The sequence below is a fragment of the Megalopta genalis genome, chromosome 4, assembly GCF_051020955.1.
Source record: "Megalopta genalis isolate 19385.01 chromosome 4, iyMegGena1_principal, whole genome shotgun sequence".
Lineage (NCBI taxonomy): Eukaryota > Metazoa > Arthropoda > Insecta > Hymenoptera > Halictidae > Megalopta > Megalopta genalis.
This window is the reverse complement of record NC_135016.1, coordinates 4,292,838-4,308,824: the sequence shown is the minus strand read 5'-3', so window position 1 is coordinate 4,308,824 and position 15,987 is coordinate 4,292,838. Positions and strand designations below refer to the sequence as shown.

Below are 15,987 nucleotides of genomic sequence, written 5' to 3'. Positions count from 1 at the left end.
ACAAAGGTCAAGTAAGTTCGTCGTAACAAATTTTCTGAGGAATTTACTCTAATAATTGCACCGTTGCAGAGGAAGTACTTGCATCGATGGGACTGCAGCCATCAGTAACACAAAGAACAAAGGGTTAGCGTTTCGTGCGTGGGCGCGGAACGATTTACTCGCCTCCAACTTTCGATGCAATCGTTTTCTGCATATAATGTACTGCAACGAGGGTAGTTAACACCAACAGATATACCGAACACTATTTTAATACCAAAATGCTTTCTAGCAAAGTGTGCGATTAATATCTCTACGCAAGTAACAATAGATTCGTACTAAAATACTCGATGTTCTAGTCACAAAAAATAACTTGCCTGTAGAGCCAAGAACATGAAATCCTCGATATTTTTCATTCGAGACAGTTTGCTCATCCTCCCCAAGCAGACTCTGAATATTGTAGGGAATATAATGTCTTCACTGACACATTTTTTCCGACTGCATCCCACCGCGGTGGTGCAACCTGGGAGAAAAAGACCGATAGTTACTCGCGGCTTCTTTCCACCACTAATTATCTGCGTCCATCGAAAGCTACCATAAGTAATCCTTCTTCATCGGCGGTTTCATTATTCAACGAGGTTCTCCCGTGCACTCGCTTAAATGCATTCCGAGTCCGAGGGGTTGCGAACGCGTTCTCGAAATGGCAATTACCCCTGTCGCGTGCTCGTTAATAATTACCGTAATTACCGACTCTTCCCATCGGAAGGGAATTCGTTGCGGAAAAAGTCGGATGAGACAAAGTTCGAGCGAAAATCCGATATTTCGCGGTAGTCAGTAACCCGTCAAGCTTCGTCGCGCGAACTCATCACGTTTCAGCGCCCAAGGAAGTGCAGCGATACATTTGTCCTCGCGTAATTGAAGTCTGTACTTCTCCAAGTGACAGAGCAAAACTATTGAGACTATTGCTCACTGTCGGATGAGTATAAACAAATCGTACACTGTCAAAGTCGATCATGACAGCGTTAAAGTACACGTTCTCGTTTCTGACGTTCATGGGCTGTTTATGTCCATTCACCTGGACGTCCAGGGCTAAAAGATGGTTGTATAAAGTGTACTCGCTAGTGATATTGCTGTTTCTGCAGTACATTCTAATAATGGAGGTTCTGGATATAATATTCAACGTAGAGGACCAGGACCAATTCTGCGACAACTTCTCTGTTACGGTGGCGGGGCTTATCTCGATTTACAAAATGTTCACCTTCATGGGGAAACGGGAGAACATTCTGCTGCTCGTGAACAGTCTAGAGAAGGAGCCCTTCGTGCCCATGAACAAAGCAGAAATGGACATTAAGCTGAAATTCGACAAAGCCATCCAGTAAGTCAGACATTTTTATTAGCTCCTTGACTGCCACGTCGTCCATGTATGAGTGATGTAATTATTTCCACTAATTTAAAGACTCATTTTTACACTCATCTATTGCATCTTTTTAACTTCGTTACGATCCGTAAAGGGTAAGAACAACGAAAAAGTAATTGATGTGATACAAGTTATTTTCTCAATTTTATATTGAAGTGTAAATTACACACTGATCCAGACTTCATCGTAAATTTGGCAAAAATTTGTTCGTTTGCAGAAAGAATACCATAGTGTTCATGTTGGTGCTCGTGGTGTACCTGTTCGTGATGTGGATGTCCTCGCTAATGAGAGATGTGAAACGGAGACAGTTAGCGATCCAACGTGTCTGGGTACCGTTCGACTACTCTCCGCTGATCTTGTACGCAATGACTTACTCTCATCAAGCCAGTTGCTCGGTACTGCTCTCGGTGATGCACGTCGCTAACGATACTCTAATCAGCGGCCTGATGGTACTCATACGGTGTCAACTGGAGCTGCTGCAGCACCGTTTGCAAAATATTACAGGAGATCACAATCAGTCGGTGAAAGCCTGTGCCCGGCACCACGAATGCATTTACCAGTGTGTGCTCGATTCTTTTCGAATACATTCTCACAGTAGTTCGGTATGGGGGATTCTAGGGGAATATATGTCCACGAAATTATGTTTCGCAACAATACCTCTATTAGGGAAGAGTACTTGCAAATGATAACTTTTTACTAATTATCAGGTTAAAAGTCTGCAACAAGATGAAACGTTAGCCGAATTTATCACAAGTTGATAACTGATTGATCTATAGTGCTATCAATTTTGTAGTATCTGATTCAATCTTACGAAAATTTTCAATACAGAATGAGAAACAATTCAGACGAGTGTACTATAATTGTTGACTTTGTCGCTAATTGCACGATCGAGCAACGGGATAATTTTTTCGAATTGTTTACAGATTCGCGTTGGAAGTGAACAGGCACTTCCAAGGGATTCTGGGTTTTCAGTTCATGGCGAGTACTCCCATGGTCTGCTTGACCCTTTTCCGAATTACGAATATGAGTATGGGTCCGGAACTGTACGAGGCCATCATGTACATAATCTGCACGATGATGCAGCTGTCTTACTACTGTTGGTACGGGAACGAAGTCAAGCTGAAGGTTCATTCTCAAGACCGGAAGAATCGTTCTGGTTCATTCGCGATCTAACCACGCCTGCTATTTCAGAGCCTCGAAGTGCCTGACATGATTTTCTCGAGCAACTGGCCCGAGTTGAACAGCGACGCGAAAAGGATGCTCCTGTTCATTATGCAACGCTCCACGTTTCCCATAGAGTTCACGAGCGCTCACATTGTTGCAGTAAATCTGGAATCTTTCATGGCGGTTAGAATTTCCCTTCTTGTTCCTTACGTTTCTAGTACTACAAATTACGTTACCAATTGCGATGATTATCCTTTTGCACAGGTGATGAAGACTTCGTACTCGTTATTCAATCTGCTTCAGAGCAGATAACGGATCGGGTCGATGCGTCAATTAAAACAATCTGATCGAGATTGAAAGAATTTGTATAGAAACGTGCACCAGAGTATGCACATTAATTCTAAAATAGTTTGCAATAAATTAAATATCATATCCTGAACATTTTGTCTCATCCCTGCACTTCTACTAACCCCGAAACGAAAATATATGTGATCATAACTTTATCGTGTCGAATACGAAGACAATGTTTTAGAGGAGTCAGAAAATTTTCAAATCTCCAGTAGGATTATCATATCGAATTTTATCGATAGTGCAGACAAAAATTGAGTAAGTATATCGAAGAAAATTGCCTGAGGAATTTGCTTTAATCGCTGCACGTTTTCCAGGGAACGACGAGAAGATGATCGAGACGTGATTCGACGCCATGAACGAGTGAGTTATGTCAAGGTTATATTAGTTAAAGTACTCGACATTCTAGCGATGAAAAGTAACTTGCCTGTAGAGTCAAAAACATAATATCCTCAATATTTTCCATCTCAGACAATTTGTCCATCCGCCCCAAGGAAACTATGAATATCATAAGAGACAAATGTCTACACTGACACATTTTGTTCGATTCAATTCCATCACGGTGATGTTAGCGGAGAAAAAAACAAACTGGTATTTACTCGTAGCTTCTTCCCGCCACCAATTATCTGTGTCCATCGAAAGCTACCATCGATGGCTTCATTATTTAACGTGATCCTTCCGTAAACTCGCTTAAATGCATTCCGAGTCCGAGGGGTTGCGAACGCGTTCTCGAAATGGCAATTACCCCTGTCGCGTGCTCGTTAATAATTACCGTAATAACGTACTCTTCCCGACGGAAGGGAATTCACAGCGGAAAAAGTCGGATGAGTGAGTGAGTTCGAGTAAAAAACCGATACCTCGCGGTAGTCAGTAACCCGTCAAGCTCCGTCGCGTGAAGTCATCTCGTCTTCGCGCCCAAATAACTATGTAATGAAACATTTGTTCTCGCGTTAATGAAATCCCTTGTTCTCCAAGTGGCGAAAGAAACTTAGTGGGAATATTACCAGTCGCCGAATGAGTACTGATAAATCGCACCCTATCAAAATTCATCATGACAGCGCTGAAGTACACGTTTACGTTTCTGTCGCTCCTGGGCTGCCTGTGTCCATTAACATGGACGTCCAGGGCCAAAAGATGGTTGTACAAAGCGTACTCGCTTGTGATATTGGTGTTCGTACAGTACATGATGGTGATAGCAGTTCTAGATATAATACTCAACGTGGAGAACCAGGATCAATTCTGCGAGAACTTCTCTATTACGGTCGCCGTGCTCATCTCGCTTTACAAGATGCTCAACTTCAGGGGAAGACGGGAGACCATTCTTATGCTCATAAACAGTCTAGAGAAGGAGCCCTTTCTGCCCATGAACACAGCAGAGATGGAAATTAAGCTGAGGATCGAAAAGACCATTCAGTAAGTCAGAAATTTTTAATTGCCCTTTGACTACCACGTTATCCATAAATAGATAGAGTAAATTCTCCCTAACTGACGCACAGATTGTACAGAAAAATGGACAATTTTGGATGCGAAAATACGATTATTTCAGCTTGTTTTTATAGTTACCGATTATCAACAACTATAGAAACGAATAATCGTATCGCTTCTTCCCAAATTGTACATTTTTGGTCATAATCTGAGCGTCAATTAGGGAGAATTTATAGTGATTATATTAGTGGAATTATTTCCTTAGAATTGATTATTAATTTTAACACCGATCTATTACAAGCCAAACAAGTCATACAAATTAACTTTTCAATTTTAATTTGATTTAATAATATGCTTCAATTATATGAAGCTTAGGGTCTTGGCACGGCAGCAAAAGAGTTGATCGTACATTGATCCAGATTTCATCGTCAATTTGACACGAATTTATTGGTTCATAGGAAAAATACGATAGTGTTCATGTTGGTGCTCCAAACATATTTGTTGGTGACGTGGATGTCGTCGCTAATGAGAGATCTCAAGCTGAGAAAATTGGCGCACGAACGTGTGTGGGTGCCGTACGACTACTCTTCCCTGATCTTGTACGCGGTGACTTACTTTCATGAAGCCAGCAGCTTAATAGTACTTTCGTTGATGCATCTCGCTAACGATACTCTGATCAGTGGCCTGATGGTACTCATAAACGGTCAACTGGAGCTGCTGGAGCACCGTTTGCAAAATATTACGGGAGATCACAGTCAATCGGTGAAAGCTTGTGCTCGACACCACGAATGTATTTACCAGTGAGTGCTCGATTCTTTTTCAATGCATTCTCACAGTAGTTCGGTATGAAGGACTCTAGGAGAATATATGTCCACGGAATTATGTTTCGCAACGATACCTCTATTGGGGAAGAGTACTTGCCAAATGATAACTTTACTAATTATCAGGTTAAAAGTGTGGAACAAAATGAAACGGTAGCCGAATTTAACGCAAGTTGGATAACTGATTGATCTATAGTGCTATCAATTTTGTAGTATCTGATTCAATCTTGCGAAAATTTTCAATACAGAATGAGAAACAATTCGGACGAGTGTACTATAATTGTTGACTCTATCGCTAACGTCTGCTTCGCAGAATTAATTGCACGATCGAGAAACGGGATAATATTTTCGAATTGCTTACAGATTCGCATCGAAAGTGAACAAACAGTTTCGAGGGATTCTGGGCTTTCAGTTCATGGCGAGTACATCCATGGCGTGCTTGACCCTTTTTCGAATTACAAATATGGGTTTGGGAACGCAACTGTACGAGGCCGGCATGTACATAATCTGTATACTGATGCAGCTGTCTTACTACTGTTGGTACGGGAACGAAGTTAAGCTGAAGGTTCATTCCCAAGACAGGAACAATCGTTCTGGTCCCTTCGCGATCTAACCATGGCTGCTGTTTCAGAGTCTCGAAGTCCCTGACATGATTTTCGCGAGCGACTGGCCTGGGTTGGATAAGAACGCGATGAAGATGCTCCTATTGATCATGCAGCGCTCCACGTTCCCCATCGAGTTCACGAGCGCCCACATTGTTGCAGTGAATCTGGAGTCTTTCATGGCAGTCAGTCCTTCACTTTCTTCCTTCTGTTTCCAGTTGTCCAACTATTGTTACTAATTACGACCATTATTCTCTTGTACAGGTGTTGAAGACTTCGTACTCAATATTCAATCTGCTTCAGGGCAGGTAACGGTTCGGGAAGATGTTTTCATTTATAAAATCTGATCGAGAATGGACTAATTTGTATTGATAGGTTTACCAGAGTAAAAATTCTAAAATAGTTTGCAATAAATTAAATATTGAATCCTGAACATTTTGTCTCGTCCTTGCTATTTTTCTTAACCCTGACAGGAAATTATATGTGATCAAAATTATATTGTGTTGAAAAAGAAGAGAACGTTTGTTGTGGAGGAGTCCAAAAATTATCAAATATCCAATAGATTATCAGATTGAATTTTGCCAATGTTGCAGACGAAGATCAAGTAAGTTCGTCGTAACAAATTTTCTGAGGAATTTACCCTAATAATTGCACGGTTGTAGAGGAAGTACTTGCATCGATGGGACTGCAGCCATCAGTAACACAAAGAACAAAGGGTTAGCGTTTCGTGCGTGGGCGCGGAACGATTTACTCGCCTCCAACTTTCGATGCAATCATTGCCTGCGTATAATGTACTGCAACGAGGGTAGTTAACACCAACAGATATACCGAACACTATTTTAATACCAAAATGCTTTCTAGCAAAGTGTGCAATTAATATCTCTACGCAAGTAACAATAGATTCGTACTAAAATACTCGATGTTCTAGTGACAAAAAATAACTTGCCTGTAGAGCCAAGAACATGAAATCCTCGATATTTTTCATTCGAGACAGTTTGCTCATCCTCCCCAAGCAGACTCTGAATATTGTAGAGAATATAATGTCTTCACTGACACATTTTTTCCCACTGCATTCCACCGCGGTGATGCAACCGGGGAGAAAAAGACCGATAGTTACTCGCGGCTTCTTTCCACCACTAATTATCCGCGTCCATCGAAAGCTACCATAAGTAATCCTTCTTCATCGGCGGTTTCATTATTCAACGAGGTTCTCCCGTGCACTCGCTTATATGCATTCCGAGTCCAAGGGGTTGCGGCCGCGATCTCGAAATGCCAATTACGCATGTCGCGTGCTCGTCAATAGTTACTGTGATGACATACTCTTCCCATCGGAAGGGAATTCGTCGCGGAAAAAGTCGGATGGGACAGAGTTCGAGCGAAAAACCGATACTCCGCGGCAGTCAGTAACTTGTCAAGCTCCGTCGCGAGAAGTCATCTCTTATCAGCGTTCAAGGGAATACGATGAAACATTTGTTTCCACGCAATTAAAGATCCTTGTTGGCCAAGCGGCAGAGGAAAATTAGTGGGAATATTACTTGTCATCGAATGAGTACAGACAAATCGTACCCTGTCAAAATTGCTCATGACAGCGCTAAAGTACTCCTTCTCGTTAATGACCTTCATGGGCTGCCTGTGTCCATTAACCTGGACCTCCAGGGCTAAGAGATGGTTGTACAAAGCCTACTCGCTTCTGATATTGCTATTCGTGCAATACGTTATGCTAATGGCGGTGCTGGATATAATATTCAACGTGAAGAACCAGGAGCAATTCTGCGACAACTTTTCTGTTACGGTGGCAGGGCTGATCTCGCTTTACAAGATGCTTAATTTGATGGGGAAACGGGAGAACATTCTGCTGCTCGTAAACAGCCTTGACAAGGAGCCCTTCGTACCCATGAACAAAGCAGAGATGGAAATTAAGCAGAAGTTTGACAAGGCCATCCAGTAAGTCAGAAATTTTTAATTGCTCTTTCACTGCCACGTTATACATATACGGATGATCTAATAAAATATTTTAATTACATGAAACTAAGTTTGATGTTGTGGCAGTAAAAGTGTTAATTATACATTGATCTTCGTCATCAATTTGACACGAATCTGTTCATTCGCAGAAAAAATACGATAGTGTTCATCTTGGTGATCCAATCGTACCTGTTAGTATTATGGGTATCCTCCCTAATGACAGACCTGAAGATGAGAAGATTAGCGCATCAACGTGTATGGGTGCCGTTCGACTACTCTTCCACGATCCTGTATACAGTGACATACTGTCACCAAGCGAGCAGCTTAATACTACTCACGGTGATGCACGTCGCTAATGATACTCTGATCAGCGGCCTGATGGTACTCATAAACGGTCAACTGGAGCTGCTGGAGCACCGTTTGCAAAATATTACGGGAGATCACAGTCAGTCGGTGAAAGCCTGTGCTCGACACCACGAATGCATTTACCAGTGTGTGCTCGATTCTTTTTCAGTATACTCTCAGAGTCAATCTTGCGAACATTTTGAAAACAGAATAAGGAACAATTCAGACGAGTGTACTATAATTGTTGACTCTGTCGCTAACGTCTACTTCACAGAATTAATTCTACAATCGCGTCACGAGTTAATATCTTTCAATTGCTTGCAGATTCGCGTTGGAAGTGAACAGGCACTTCCAAGGGATTCTGGGCTTTCAGTTCATGGCGAGTACTCCCATGGTCTGCTTGACCCTTGTCCGAATCACGAACATGAGTCTAAGCACGAAACTGTACCAGGCTGGCATGTACATAGTCTGTACGCTGGTGCAGCTGTCATACTACAGCTGGTACGGGAACGAAGTCAAGCTGAAGGTTCACTCTCAAGACAGGAACAATCGTTCTGGTCCCTTCGCGATCTAACCACGTCTGCTATTTCAGAGCCTCGAAGTCCCTAACATGATCTTCGCGAGCAACTGGCCCGAGTTGGACAACGACGCGAAGAAGATGCTCCTTTTCATCATGCAGCGCTCCATGTTCCCCATCGAGTTCACAAGCGCTCACATCGTTGCAGTGAATCTGGACTCTTTCATGACGGTCTGTTCTTCTCTTTCTTCCTACGATTTCTAGTTCTACAATTTCTAGTTCTATTAATTACTTAAATCATTCTCTTGCACAGGTGATGAAGACTTCGTACTCGATATTCAATCTGCTTCAGAGCAGATAACGGATCGGGACGATGATTCGATTATGGATATCTGATTGGGAGCGAAACAATTTGTATCAGAGTGTGAACAATAATTGTAAAATTATTTGGAATAAATTGAACATGAAAAGCTGAAAAGTTTGCCTCGTCCTTGCTCTTCTACTTACCCCCATAACTGAGATAATGTTGCAGATGAATGGTATCAGACTGAATGGTATCGATGGTGCAGCCAAAGATTAAGTAAGTTTGTTGAAGAAGATTGTCTGAGGAATTTACCCTAACAATTGTACGTTTTACAGAGGAGGTTCTGTCATCGAGGGGACTGCAACCATGTCTTGCGTGCTGCCGGAAGGCGTGACTTTCACCGCACCATGTTATTTTATGGGACTTCCTTTCGATTGAATGCTACATATGTCATCGGACAATGAAAGCAACTTACTCAAAGTCAGCTGTTATCCTGACCCATCATTATTGCAAAAGCAGGTACTTTTTCCTTACAACTTAGCGCAAGTTCTTGAAACGTTTGTTATTTCCACGGGTGCACATTTCCTTCCATTGAGTCTTTGTCGTGCACTGCTGCTACCAACAAGTAAGCGACCGTCACCGCGCTGTTACTAGTGATTAGCGTAAAATATGTATATCCCTACGTGCAGCAAAACCAACTACGAAGTATTGTGTCTCTTCAATCATTCACTATTAAATACTGTCCTACCTAAACAGACCCCTCCGAGTCCCATGCAAAAGGTGCAACAGAATACAATACGGAAAAAGTCGAGGAAATATAGATACTGCAAGGGTTACAATCTTATTTTCGAAATGTCAATTGCGACAGTCGAGCACGGTCCCCGGTAGTTGCCATAATAATATAGCCTGCCAGACTGAAGGGAGACCATCGGGAGGAGACTATCAGAGGGTGCTGAAAAAATCCGAGAGCGTGTGCCAGTCCAGTCGGATTTCAGTCTTTGTTTGGAGAAGTCGGAATTCTCTCATGTTTTTGCGGTCCGCTTTGCTCACGCTATGCTAACGAAAAAAAATTTGCTTGTTTTCGAATCGAGTAATTCGTGAATTCAGTGCAAAAAATATTCTCCGGCTTGCAACAAAATAGAAGAACGCTTTCAATCAACTATTTCGGATAATCATTTTACTTCTGCGGAATAGAAGTGATTTAAAATATATAAATCTCTTGTAAACCTGATTAATTTTTGAGAGCGAATGAGATAAGATCAAATTCGTGATGAAAGCTACGCTGCATACAGCGCTTTTGATGATGACAGCGTTAGGTTGTCTACGGCCACCTACCTGGACATCCACGTTCAAAAAACGTTTGTATTCGGTGTACTCGACGGCAATCGGCAGTCTCTTGATGTCTGCTTTGGTGTCACACTTTCTCGACATAGTATTGAACGTCGAAACTCAGGAAGATTTCAGCGACAACATTTTCTTCACGGTCTCTGTGTTCGGAGGTGTATGCAAGATGTACAGCTTCTTAGTGAATAGAAGAAGTATCATGATCCTGGTAAAAGCTTTGCGAAAGGAGCCATTCATGCCTGTGAATGAGGAAGAGGTGAATATTCAGATGAAATTCGACAAAGTAATCGAGTAAGTACTTTCAAATGGTTTTCGAATTCAACATCAAACCGGCATCTTCGAAAATTTCGCAAAACAAAACTAATTTTATGAACTAATTTCGTTAGCTATTTCCTCTTTTTCCCATTTTAACACCTTTAGTGCCATATCAACAAGCTCAAAAATTTCATTAAAATATTTGATTTGATCAAAATAAAATTGAGAAGTCCAATTTTATGACATGAATTACTTTCTCGACATCCTTGCTTTCTGCAGATTTTCTAATAAAATTGGGAAGATGTAATAGATTAGCGTAAAAATTAAGTTTCGAACCTGAGCAGACTGTTCTACCGTCTATTTATGGGTGACACTGCAGTCAAACTGTTGATTTATCGTTTGATGTCGAATTAACGCAACAATGAATGGTTACAGTAAACTGTTTCGTCGAAAATGTAAAATTAAAGTACGATTTGATATTCTTTGGATCGCAGGGATAATTCAGTTCGATTCATGTGGCTGGTTCAGGCCACCATGATGCTGGTGTGGGTCAGCACACCAGTCATGGAAGCAAAGAACCGAAAATTAGCATTTCGCGCTTGGATACCGTATAATTATTCTCCTGTGACGCTGTACACGATGACGTACCTTTGCCAATACGTGACTCTGACTTTGGATACGATGATGCACGTTGGTTGCGACTCTTTGTTCAACGGGTTGTTGATCTGCGTGTATTGTCAGCTGGAGATTCTGAAGTATCGCCTGCAAAATATTAAGAGTGATCAGAAGGGAGCAGCGAACGTATGCGCTTATCATCATCACCAGATATACGCGTGGGTTTTTCACAGTTTTCAATGAATCCTAAATCAATCCTCATGCTATGCACAATTTGAAACAACTTTATTTTTCTTCCATGCAATAATTGTAACCCTCACATAAAAAAAATTGACGGTAAATGAAATTGATTTTTTAACATATTCCAAAAGTTTGTTGTTTAGATAAGAACATCCTTTCACATTATTTTAAGTTTTCTAGTGCATTACAGCTGCCAATAAAATGAAAATTAATTTTCTACCTAAAGAATGCTTCTGTCATTATAAGAATTAAATCATTTGTGAAATAATTGCAGCTACGCTGCAAAGTTGAGCAGAAGCTTTCGCTTAGTACTGTGCTTTCAACTCATGGGAGCGGTGTCGATGGTATGCTTCAGCGTCTACCAACTGACGCAGGTGGAATTGGGTGGAAAAGCAATACAGCACGTTATGTTTACAACTTGCGCACTGACACAGATATTTTACTACTGTTGGTACGGGAACGAAGTTAAGCTAAAGGTAAATTATCCCAAAAAGATTCGATTCTCTACTTTCGAATATTTTTCATCATGACCTCCTATTACAGAGCTTGGAAATCCCCGATATGATCTTCGAAAGCAACTGGATGAATTTAGATAACGAGACTAAGAAGATTCTTCTAACAATTATGCTACGAGGTACGTTCCCCATGGAGTTCAGAAGCGCTCATATTATGTCCGTGAATTTGGAGTCGTTCATGGTGGTTTGTATCAATTATTAACCGCTTTTCTCACTGTGTTCTACGAACAGTTGTTAGTTTGCAAAGGTCGATAAAAAATTAATATTTGACTAGGAAATATTTATTGCTAATGCATTTCAATAATTCCTCGGTCAGGTGATCAAGACTTCTTATTCGGTGTATAATCTGCTCAAATAAGAATCGTCACACGATGTGTAGTGCTCGAATAGAATAGTTGAACAGAGAAACAGTCAACGTACAATCTCTATAAATCACATGAACTGTTTTCTTTGCTAAAACTGGCAGTAAATGCAACTTGGAATCATGATAATTTTAGTAATAAAAAGTAGCTTACCTTTTTTGAAACGTGTTCATGTCTCCGTCAACCTCCAAGCACCGGAAAATTCAGAATGAGAGCACTGTGTTCCCGTCACTGATAATCTTTCCTTACTTCTCGAATAAAGCGGCAGAATTTTTTCATCGAATCTATAAGAAAATTGCGACCAAAGGGGGAAGTTAAAATGTTTGTTTCTTCCGCATCTCTAATAGACATTAAACTGATACTTCGTTCCATCAACAGCGTATTTTTCACTCCTTTATTTAACAAACAATTTCCTCTCCCCATCAGTACATAGTACATCATAAGCAGAAACAAGAGATAATGAGCCAAAAAATTATGTTCACCGTGGCAGACGTATGTATGCTTCATGTAGACGTACGTCGCTGAGTAATTACTGTAATCATATAGCTGGCTCGAGGGGGCGACAGCGAAAGATACCTGACTTCGTTATGGGAGTAGAAGGGTTAGTAGGAAGCGAAATGTCAATACACCATGCGGTAGTCAGTGATAGTCGGATCGGCGTCGAGGGAAGACCTAGACTGATCTTCCAGCACTCTTCCTTCATCTCTGAAACAACAAGTTCTTGTCAGGATAATGGACAACTGCGATACAATCGCTGCAAAATAATGATAACATTTAATGCAAGAACAAATCGTGTATAGTGAATTCTGTTCGGCGGGAGAAAAAGATGCAAGTGCTACGGTGGATCTTCAAGCTCATTACATTGTGCGGATGCTGGCGTCCGGCTTCTTGGGACTCGACACCCAGGAGGTACCTCTACAATGTGTACACGGTGATTTGTTTCACAATTATACATCTGCTCGTGGTTGGAGAGGTCCTGGACCTCGTGCTCATTGTTGACAACCAAAACGACCTCGCCGAGAACCTGTACGCTACAATGGGGTTCGCAGTCACTTGCTACAAATTGTCCGCAATGCTCTCCATGAGAGAGAGTCTCGCTGTTATTATGGATACCCTTGAATCGGAGCCTTTCACACCTGAGGGCGACCGAGAGCTGGAGATACGGACTAAGTTTGACAAATCGGCAGAGTGAGTTGAACAATTTTATGATCTTTCTGAGATGTTGATGCGTTTTTAGAAAATTTTCGTACTAGAAAATTATAACTTTTCATGGGAACATTTTAAACGAATAGAACAGTAAAGTCTCCAAAAATGATTCACTCCTGTTTGGATCGTAGTATATCATTTCTCTTGAGAACTTCTAGTCGACAAGAATATTTATATACATGAGAGAAATTATTTAATCCAGTTTAAAACGTCTGATCAAGAAATCTTGGATGAACAATACCTTTCTGACACAACAAGAAGTTTCCTCTCTATTTTATATAACTCGAAATATAACTTTTTGAGAATTTCTACCATCGGGCACCTCAATAGTTCCATAATATGCATAATAAATATTAAAATGACATCGTTTAAATTATCAGAAGGCAGAGAAATATCGCTCAACAATTCTTTCTCAGTAGACTCAGTCAATCAACATATAATTTAATGATATTGGAATTCTTCGTTACCGAACCAGCACCATGAAAATTGCCTCGCCTGGTTGCAGATGGACCGCGAAGGCCTACACGATCGGTTTCGAGATCTGGGCGGTATGGACAATGGTGTTGTCGCTGTTCATGAACTTCACGAAAAGGAAGATGGTATTTCGAACCTGGTTGCCGTTCGACCATACTCCGGTAATAACTTACTGTTTGGTCTACCTGCATCACACGCTGGTCATCATGGTCTGCCTCACGTCGACTGTCGCTTACGATAGCCTGTACGCCGGGCTGCTGGTTCACATATACTCTCAGTTCGAGATACTGCGGCACCGTTTACAAAACGTTCACAGGAACGAGAACGATTCGGTGAAACATTGTGCCCGCCATCATGATCAGATCTACAAGTTGGTTCCCATGCTTCGTACCGGTAGAGACCCTAAGCTGCAGCCGTCGATTATGCTTTAGATCGCACATGAACACTTAGAACGAACCGTTTCACGTCCACGGGCCCGTCGAGGACGGTATTAGCCCATCATAGTTTTTGCCCCCCTTTGAAATCGTTGCAGGTTCGCCAGCATGGTGAACGACGAGTTCAAATCTGTGACGTTCATGCAGTTCTTCGTGAGCACCGCCGTCCTGTGCTTCGACCTGTACCAGCTCACATTGACGGACCTTGACTCCAGCCTCGCCGATATTGCCTTGTATGCTTCGTGCACGCTCATGCAGATTTTCTACTTCTGCTGGTTCGGGAACGAGGTCAAGCTGAAGGTATTTTCACATCATCGATCATTTTCGTCTGGATTCACCTTCTGATTATCGTCAACTTGAGATACCTTAATCGTTTCTTCGATTTGCATCTTTTAAGTTCAAAACTGTGCAATATGTTTTAGCTTGCCCCTAAATAATGTAAGATACTTTGAAGGAGTCAATTGTTGATCGTGTTCAATTTTTATTCCAGTAATCGAGTTTATATTTTAGGAAGATATCCACAAAGTTTCACTTTGCAGAGTCTCGAGGTGCCCGACATGGTATTCGAAAGCGAATGGACGTCGTTGAGCAACAGCACGAAGAAGATCCTTTTGATGATGATGAGACGGGCTACGGTGCCGATAGAATTCTCCAGCCTCCACATCGTCTCCGTGAACCTCGAGACCTTCAAGGCGGTTCGTACGAAATTGCTTCTACGTGCATTTTAAAAAGAGACACTTCGCAACCGATTAATGATCGATAAACGAAGTAACTCGAGCGTGTGTCTATTTGCCGCAGTTGGTCAAGACGTCTTACTCGGTATTTAATCTGCTTCAACAGAGCCGATAACGATAGAACAGGGATAGACCATCGTTACGTTAGAACGAAAACGTATGTTGCTATTTTGTAGACAAGGAAAACATGGTAGAGAGGTAGGAAAAGTAGCCGAGCGCTACTTTAATGTACTACGGAATGTGTACGCAGTAAATTAATCGATCAGAAAATGTAGTTTGCATTCATACAACCTACTCTTTGTGAAATAAATCTATAGACGTCGAGAATGACAAATGTTACTACTTATATTCGTTCGTGATTTATTTGTTCGAACAGAGGAATTTTTATGTGAGTAGAAGTTCTTCTGTAATTAGAAGGAAGAACTTATTTAATTATTTGATTATGCGGATTGCTATTGTGACGCACATTTTTTTACGTAGTGTTACGCACATTTATTATCACAGTTCGTATGGAAAAGAAGATAAATTAAAAGGTTCACGAACATTGTAGTAGCAAAATGCAGCTTACCTTTTTTAAAAAGTGTTCATATCTCCGTCAACCTTCGAGCACCGGAAAATTCAGAATGAAGCCACAATATTCCTGTCACTGGCAATCCTCCCTCACTTCTCGTATAAAGTGGCAAAATTTTGTCGTCGAATCTATAAGATAATTGCTAACAAAGGGGGGAAGAAAAAGTGTTTATTCTCTTCGTGTCTCTAATAAACGCTAAACTGATACTTCGTTCCATCAACAGCGTTTTTTTCGTTCGCATATTTATCAAATAACTTTCTCTCCCCTTCATAACGTGCCGTATAAGCAGGAACGAGTTACAATGAGCCAAAAAAATTATGTTTTCCGTGGCAGAGGTACGTATGCTGCATGTAGAC

General features: G+C 41.3%; 3 protein-coding genes and 1 long non-coding RNA gene across 4 annotated transcripts; 3 read left to right on the top strand and 1 right to left on the bottom strand.

Moving 5' to 3' along the window:
* Window positions 1-630: 630 nt before the first annotated feature.
* On the top strand, window positions 631-2,996 carry LOC117223391 (odorant receptor Or1-like). Its single transcript, XM_033475647.2, has 5 exons — window positions 631-1,351; window positions 1,611-1,952; window positions 2,317-2,518; window positions 2,585-2,740; window positions 2,822-2,996. The coding sequence occupies exons 1-5, from the start codon at window positions 990-992 to the stop codon at window positions 2,867-2,869; spliced, it is 1,110 nt and encodes a 369-aa protein (XP_033331538.2). The 5' UTR covers window positions 631-989; the 3' UTR covers window positions 2,870-2,996.
* On the bottom strand, window positions 1,510-1,906 carry LOC143259382 (uncharacterized). Its single transcript, XR_013033186.1, has 2 exons — window positions 1,768-1,906; window positions 1,510-1,674 (listed from the first exon to the last, which is right to left on the bottom strand). It is a non-coding gene; the product is annotated as an uncharacterized LOC143259382 (long non-coding RNA).
* Window positions 2,997-3,956: 960 nt separating the features above from the next.
* On the top strand, window positions 3,957-6,186 carry LOC117223392 (odorant receptor Or1-like). Its single transcript, XM_076521140.1, has 5 exons — window positions 3,957-4,318; window positions 4,789-5,130; window positions 5,515-5,716; window positions 5,783-5,938; window positions 6,018-6,186. Exons 1-5 carry the CDS (start codon window positions 3,957-3,959, stop codon window positions 6,063-6,065), a joined length of 1,110 nt encoding a protein of 369 aa, XP_076377255.1. The 3' UTR covers window positions 6,066-6,186.
* A 417-nt stretch (window positions 6,187-6,603) lies between these two features.
* On the top strand, window positions 6,604-15,406 carry LOC117223380 (uncharacterized). The gene is made up of 16 exons (XM_076521002.1): window positions 6,604-7,697; window positions 7,865-8,206; window positions 8,385-8,586; window positions 8,653-8,808; window positions 8,891-8,930; window positions 9,110-9,161; window positions 9,217-9,271; window positions 10,140-10,516; window positions 10,975-11,313; window positions 11,610-11,811; window positions 11,879-12,049; window positions 12,991-13,400; window positions 13,924-14,262; window positions 14,425-14,626; window positions 14,866-15,021; window positions 15,125-15,406. The coding sequence occupies exons 1-16, from the start codon at window positions 7,336-7,338 to the stop codon at window positions 15,173-15,175; spliced, it is 3,456 nt and encodes a 1,151-aa protein (XP_076377117.1). The 5' UTR covers window positions 6,604-7,335; the 3' UTR covers window positions 15,176-15,406.
* Window positions 15,407-15,987: the final 581 nt, after the last annotated feature.